Source organism: Scophthalmus maximus, chromosome 21 (assembly GCF_022379125.1).
Source record: "Scophthalmus maximus strain ysfricsl-2021 chromosome 21, ASM2237912v1, whole genome shotgun sequence".
NCBI classification, from domain to species: Eukaryota; Metazoa; Chordata; class Actinopteri; order Pleuronectiformes; family Scophthalmidae; genus Scophthalmus; species Scophthalmus maximus.
The window spans coordinates 11,955,241-11,961,228 of record NC_061535.1 but is presented as its reverse complement, the minus strand read 5'-3'; the positions used below and the strand labels follow the sequence as shown (position 1 = coordinate 11,961,228).

At 48.5% G+C, this 5,988-nt stretch overlaps 1 protein-coding gene across 1 annotated transcript; it reads right to left on the bottom strand.

The window, feature by feature from the left end:
• Positions 1-574: 574 nt before the first annotated feature.
• Positions 575-5,056, bottom strand: zgc:163022 (putative ferric-chelate reductase 1). The gene is made up of 15 exons (XM_035618879.2): positions 4,794-5,056; positions 4,429-4,565; positions 3,919-4,016; positions 3,662-3,803; positions 3,031-3,222; positions 2,815-2,916; positions 2,587-2,731; positions 2,324-2,431; positions 2,120-2,235; positions 1,853-1,939; positions 1,529-1,620; positions 1,193-1,251; positions 950-1,093; positions 827-843; positions 575-751 (listed from the first exon to the last, which is right to left on the bottom strand). The coding sequence occupies exons 1-15, from the start codon at positions 4,978-4,980 to the stop codon at positions 665-667; spliced, it is 1,713 nt and encodes a 570-aa protein (XP_035474772.1). The 5' UTR covers positions 4,981-5,056; the 3' UTR covers positions 575-664.
• Between the last annotated feature and the right edge of the window lie 932 nt (positions 5,057-5,988).

Here is a 5,988-nt window from a genome sequence, read left to right as displayed (position 1 = left end):
CAAGTTGGCCGAAGAGTCATTTGTCGGTTCAGATATTGATTTTTATTTTTATTAGTATGTACCACCAACTTTAATCTTGCACTTTGGTTCAGACTCACTGGGGTGATATGTACAGTAGATCCTTCTTAATATCTAGTCTGTGATTTTTTTTTTAAATTGTAGTTGACGCTCAGATGTTTTCTGGAGGAAAGTCAGAGAGGCAGAATGTGAGGGCGTGGCGGACAAAAGCAGTACGAAATTATCTCCATCAGAGCTGACTTTATGTTAATGCTCATAATCTGTATGTTCTTTAAAGTCCATCATCATCAGCAGCAGATTTGTCATTTCTCATTTCTATAAATATACATTTCCATTCACGTCCACTGGACTCTGATAAAAGCAGGAACCGATCTATTTAAATAGGCGTCAGACATGACACGGTGATATTTGCCTTTTATAAAATCCAAGTACAAGAAGATTTCAGTCGAAATACGAGCGACATCAGAATGTGTGAATCTTGTTTTCGTTTTATTTTATGAAAACAAATTAGACTTTAAAACAATATGTACAAGAATTTAATGGAGAAATAAAAGTATTTCGGATAAACGACTGATTCCTGGTTTATAGTGATAGAGACCAGTGTAGTCGATTGTTTTCTTCCTCGGTCGTGGCTTTTTCTTTCTTCTCAGGACTTTCCGATTCCCACCAGCAGTGCCACCAGAAAGGTGCAGTTCCCCAGACAGAACAGAGCCACCAGCAGGACGATAGTTATCTGACCAAACAATGCAATTCACGTTACAAATCAGCAGCACAGTACTGTTTCTTATTTTCAAGCCTTTTGTCTTACCGTTTTGGATCCTGGATCTGTAATCCAAAGAAAAGAGAAACATTAAAGCTACAGCAGGATATTTAGTGACGAGATACCATTGTTCAAATCCAAAACATAACCTAATAACAGTAATCTATTTACCCGTACTGCTGCCTTTCCATTTTGAATGCGCCTCCAAGAGGACGTAGAGCAAAGCTTCCCATCCGACGAAGCCCCCCATCGTTTTCATCAGCCATTGGTCGGGAGTGCTGTCAATCATCTTCAGGCCCGTAAATATGGCCGCCACTGTGTGAGGTCACATGAAAGCGGCCGCTTCAACACTTGTACTAAGTCAGTGTGTGTGTAGCTTAAAACTATAAGTAGCTGTTATGAAAAAGACCTCACCAGCTAACGCTTTTATTGCCAGAGCGTTTAAAGCGTGTGACCAGTTGAACAGAAATCTCCTGTAAAGAAAAGAGGAACAAATATTAAATGTTCAGATGATCATGTATAAAACCTTGAAATGAACCTTGAATGAAATTTAAATAGAAGGCTTGGGGGGGGCCGGGGTTGGATCTTATATTTGAATTATAGTTACGTTTTAATCAGTTTTATTTTATGTGAAAGGAGGCAAAGTCTGTTTTTTGAAGGTGTTTGAATTAATCAGATGTATAGGAGAACTGATACATGTTGCTTTGGATTTCACACACACACACACACACACACACACACACTACGCACAATGGATGTTGTGGTCCACAACGCAGCAGGGCGACTATGGGCTGGACGAGCGTCAGGATCATAACCAGGCAGCCTAATACCGGATGGGCTCCCTGCAAAGAAACAAAATATCTGAGGGAAGTTGAGGACGAAATAGCATCATCAGACAATCTATAGCTTACTTAGCTGAACCAATCATTCGTTACCATATGGTATGAATGGTTAAGCCAAAGCATTATCGTAGTATGAAAAATAATTTGCATTTGAAAAAGGCCAGTTCCTTGGTTGTTCTGGAACCGGCCCCTTCAATTAGAAAGCAGCCTCAGAGTCTGCTGGTCTACTGACCTCAGACCAGGCCTTGACGTAGCAAAAGGGGAGGACGAAGGCGACGACCGTGGCGGCTGTCGCCACGCTCATCACCGCCGCGTGGGCCTGGAGGGGGACAAGCGGCAGCGACGTGATGCCGTGCCAAAACATATGCACATACGCTTCTGTGGCGCGCTCAGCGGACTGATACGGGGCGAACACAGTCACAGTAACACACACACAAACGTGGTGAAACGTTAATAATTCACCGGTACGTTGTTTTCACATATGGCTACGAAATCTCACCAGAAACCAGACATCTTTGCCCCACAGGCTCCGCGCTTCGGTCGCTCCTCTCAGATACCGGGCCGTCACCATCCCCAGCGACCCCGTGGCCGTCCAGGCCGCCAGCATCAGCGCCCCTGAAACGAGCCGTTTAGTGCCGGGATGCTGCGCACAAGTGGCCGACGCATCGCTGTGCCCGTATGTCAAGTGCGAGCGGCAACTCACCGTGCGCTTTGAGGACTCGCGGCCACCCAGCTTTCGCGACGCTCTGAGGCCGGGAAATGTCAATCTTGTCGGAGCTGACGAAGGAACCTGCGTGGAACTGGATTTGGCCTGTGGAAAAAAGGCAGAGGCGAATGTTCCACTTGGGAGGCGATGAGTGGAACCTTCTCGGCATCCTAATGACTGCTGCTGATGCTGTCCTTCAACCCCCCACCCCCTTGTTTAAAAGTGAGGAATGTAACGCATGAGTAGCTTCCTCCCGTTACCATTTCTGCTGGGTCCGTGAGCAAACATGAGATGGTAGGCCTTGTCGGCGCCGGACCTCCTCTGAGTGGAAATCGCGTTCGTGGAGGTGAAGGAGCAGCTGATCACGCTGTCCCGCACCGACGCTCTTACGCCGGACACGTTCCCCTGGAGGACAAGTTAGAAATGTGACGTAAAATCCGATAGAAATCGGTGAGACTCGGAAGGGTTAGGGTTAGGGTTACCGGTACCAGAGTCAAGGCCCGAGGGGCCGTCCGGCCGGTCGAGAAGGCGTGCTGCAGCCGCACCCGGCCGCCGCCGTCAATGCCGCAAATGTAAAGGTCGTCGTTTCCCTGAGAGAGAGAGAGAGAAAAACCAAATCGAGTACGTCGTGAGCCTCATGCCAAGAACTTTCCACAAACGTGGTAAAGTGGCACAGACTCAAGCGTTTAGCCCGGGGACGTTACCATCGTCCGGTCGTCCGAGAACCCGAAAGAGATGTATCCGTCGGAGGGACCGGTCATCTCGTAGCGGACGGCGGGAGGCGACGTGGCCACGGCCGACATGAAGTAACAGTCGCCGCTGACGGCGGGGTCACAGCTCGGCGGCTGACTGAAGCACACCTTGGTGACGCCGCAGTCGGCACCGGAGATGCCCTCCTGCCAAAGGAAAAAAGGCCGCGTAAAGCTGCATCGTCCTCTGAGAACGCGTTCGCTTTTGGAGTCCTTGCGGAATATTGCGGGGACAGGCCCAGGGTTCCACAGCCAAGAGGAGCGCGAGACAGAGATCCAAATGTAAAAATGGTATCATATATATATATATATATTTTTTATACCAAGAGATAAATGAACAAGGAGAATGGATTAAACCTGGGAACATGCATGTTTCATTTCGTGAGGCCTTTAAAGTATCTGAATGTTGCTTTATTCCCACATCCAACGAAAGAGGATTCACTGCTCAGCTTCAGTGTTTTCTACCCTGTGAAGATTGAAGTTTTGCTTTTTTTGAAACTGGTGGCTCTGTGATTTGTCTGTGTTCGCTAGTTTGGTGGTAATGAAGCGACTGTAGTTCGGTGCCCTGATCCTCATTATTACTTACAGCCGGCTGTGCGGGTGGAAGTTCCGAGGTGTGTGTTGGTGCAGTCGGACTTGCGGATCCGCCGGTGCTGTCGTTAATGAAGCCCAGGGAACGACTCGTGACATCAACCCAGAACGTCCTGTAGTTCTGCACAAAGGACGCGCTGCGGGGGAAAAAAACAAACCCACCCAACAACACGGGGGCGTTGTCTCGTCATGGCCCTGTTAATGAAAGCTCACACTACCCCACACTAGAGAAAGAACAGAATTGAACCTCACTGGAACTGAATAGGCTTCCCGTCTCCTGATGCATCTGATCTCCAGCTCACCCGGATCGAGGTCTTGGCTGACTCTGATCTGTGGGATACTGCGGAGTTCTGGACACACACACACACACACACACACACACACACACACACACACACACACACACACACACACACACACACACACACACACACACACAAAGAGTTGGCACAGGAACTGAAGCCCTCACAACATGACATCTCATATTTTAATGAGAACTAGGCATTTCATATTGGCAGGTCAATGGACAATACTGACATGCAATACACTTCTTTTACTTAATCTCTTTTGTGGTGGTCGGATTTAAAAAAAAAATCTGGCCTGGAAAATCCATGTGACTTTGAAGAAGAATATTATGATTTAATTCATGATGCAGCCACTAATAGGGGATTATTTGGTAGCTAACTAATATTGTTCATTGGTTCCCCCCATGACCAAAATGTTGCTCACATTACAGTCACGGCCGCTTGGGAGTGAACTCACAGGTCTGAGGCCGCAGGCGAGCAGCTGGGCCGCCCCCGCTGTCAGGGCGAAGGAGCCCACGGGAGACTGACCCCCCACCTCTCTGGCTTGTAACAGGAAACCCATGAACGGTGTAGAGCCCGGAGCCTGGAGCTGAACTGACAGAAAAGGAGAAAAAAAATCTGATGAAAACATAAGCTCCTTGGCGAAGGTAACAGGTAGAGCTGGAGGGAGGGGAGAGACAATGTTATTCAGTCATTTGAGTGAACTGAGCCTTTAAGAGAGTACATTTGTTTGCTTCAAGGACTCTTGCCATCTATTGCTTTAAGTTGTCAATGTCCTTCTTGTCATGATAAACTTAGCTCCAAGACGAGCCTGTCGCTCACCTTTGACCTCCTCTCCGAGTCTGTAACCGCTGCGGTCCGCAGCGACGGTGAACGGCGCCGGGTCTGTCTGTGGGCTCAGCGCGGCGTGGCGGGGTCGCAGGTCATCACAGCTGTCCGTGACTTTGCCCGAGCCGTAGCAGCGAACCACCGGCGCGACGCACCCCAGGAGCAGCACGATGTAGTCCATCGCAAAAAACCCCAAAAAAACAATCGGAGGCAATGAGCGCGATACGGTGCTTCTGTTCAGGTGAGAGGAGCTCAGGTGCTCGGGTGTGTGTGGAAACAAAAGACAGGGAGGAGGAGGAGGAGGAGGGAAGGACGCCTCTGTGGAATACTGGGAGGAGGCGACTGAACAACAACCGCAGCTATCTGCCCTGCTCATAGTAACAGAAGGGACAGGATGGTTGCAAAGAGTGTGTGTGTGTGTGTGTGTGTGTGTGTGTGTGTGTGTGTGTGTGTGTGTGTGTGTGTGTGTGTGTGTGTGTGTGTGTGTGTGTGTGTGTGTGTGTGTGTGTGTGTGTGTGTGTGTGTGTGTGTGTGTGTGTGTGTGTGTGTGTGTGTGAGTGTGAGAGAGTGTGTACAGTATATGTTACCGTTGTTGCAATGGTTACTTCCTGAAACAGCAACAATTGATGTACACTGGGGCTGTTCTCGGCCCTGCAGACCATACCATAGTCTTCTGACCTCTAGGTGTCATTGGTCTTGCCTTCAGTCCTAAGTCAAACCAACTTGCCCCACCCTTCGACCAACAAGACATGCAAAATCATGGCGGGGGTGGGGGGGGGCCCTTAAAAAATGTAATTACATATTTAATTCAGTTAATTAATAATTAGGTTCAGAATATGGCAGGGGTAAGATCTTACTGCACACTTTATAACGACCATCATAAGAGGCTGGAGAGTCATAGATGCTGCTTGTGACCAAGCAGTTACATGACAACCTAAATTATTAAAAAAAAAAATTATGAAAAATATGCAGCCTATAAGTAAAGAGAGCTTTGTTCGGTGTGCAGGTGTTGCCGGTCAGGACAGCATACAGCCGAGGAGAAGCCAGGTGGGGAGAACCAGGAGAATGGTGTCAACACCATGACATGGCAGAATTCATACAGCGGGGAGGGGGGGGGGGGGGGGGGGGTAGATTTCCCGATGATTCTCCCTGAAAGGGAACAATGAGAGTTTTGTTTCTGTTCCCACCG

Excerpts from the sequence above, each read along its gene's own strand:
- zgc:163022 (XM_035618879.2), bottom strand. The coding sequence starts at position 4,980 with ATGGACTACATCGTGCTGCTCCTGGGGTGCGTCGCGCCGGTGGTTCGC. Across the intron at positions 3,804-3,918 it reads GGGAAGCCTATTCAGTTCCA|CGCGTCCTTTGTGCAGAACT; the intron begins GTGAGGTTCAAT and ends TTTCCCCCGCAG. Across the intron at positions 3,223-3,661 it reads TTCCACCCGCACAGCCGGCT|GAGGGCATCTCCGGTGCCGA; the intron begins GTAAGTAATAAT and ends TTCCTTTGGCAG.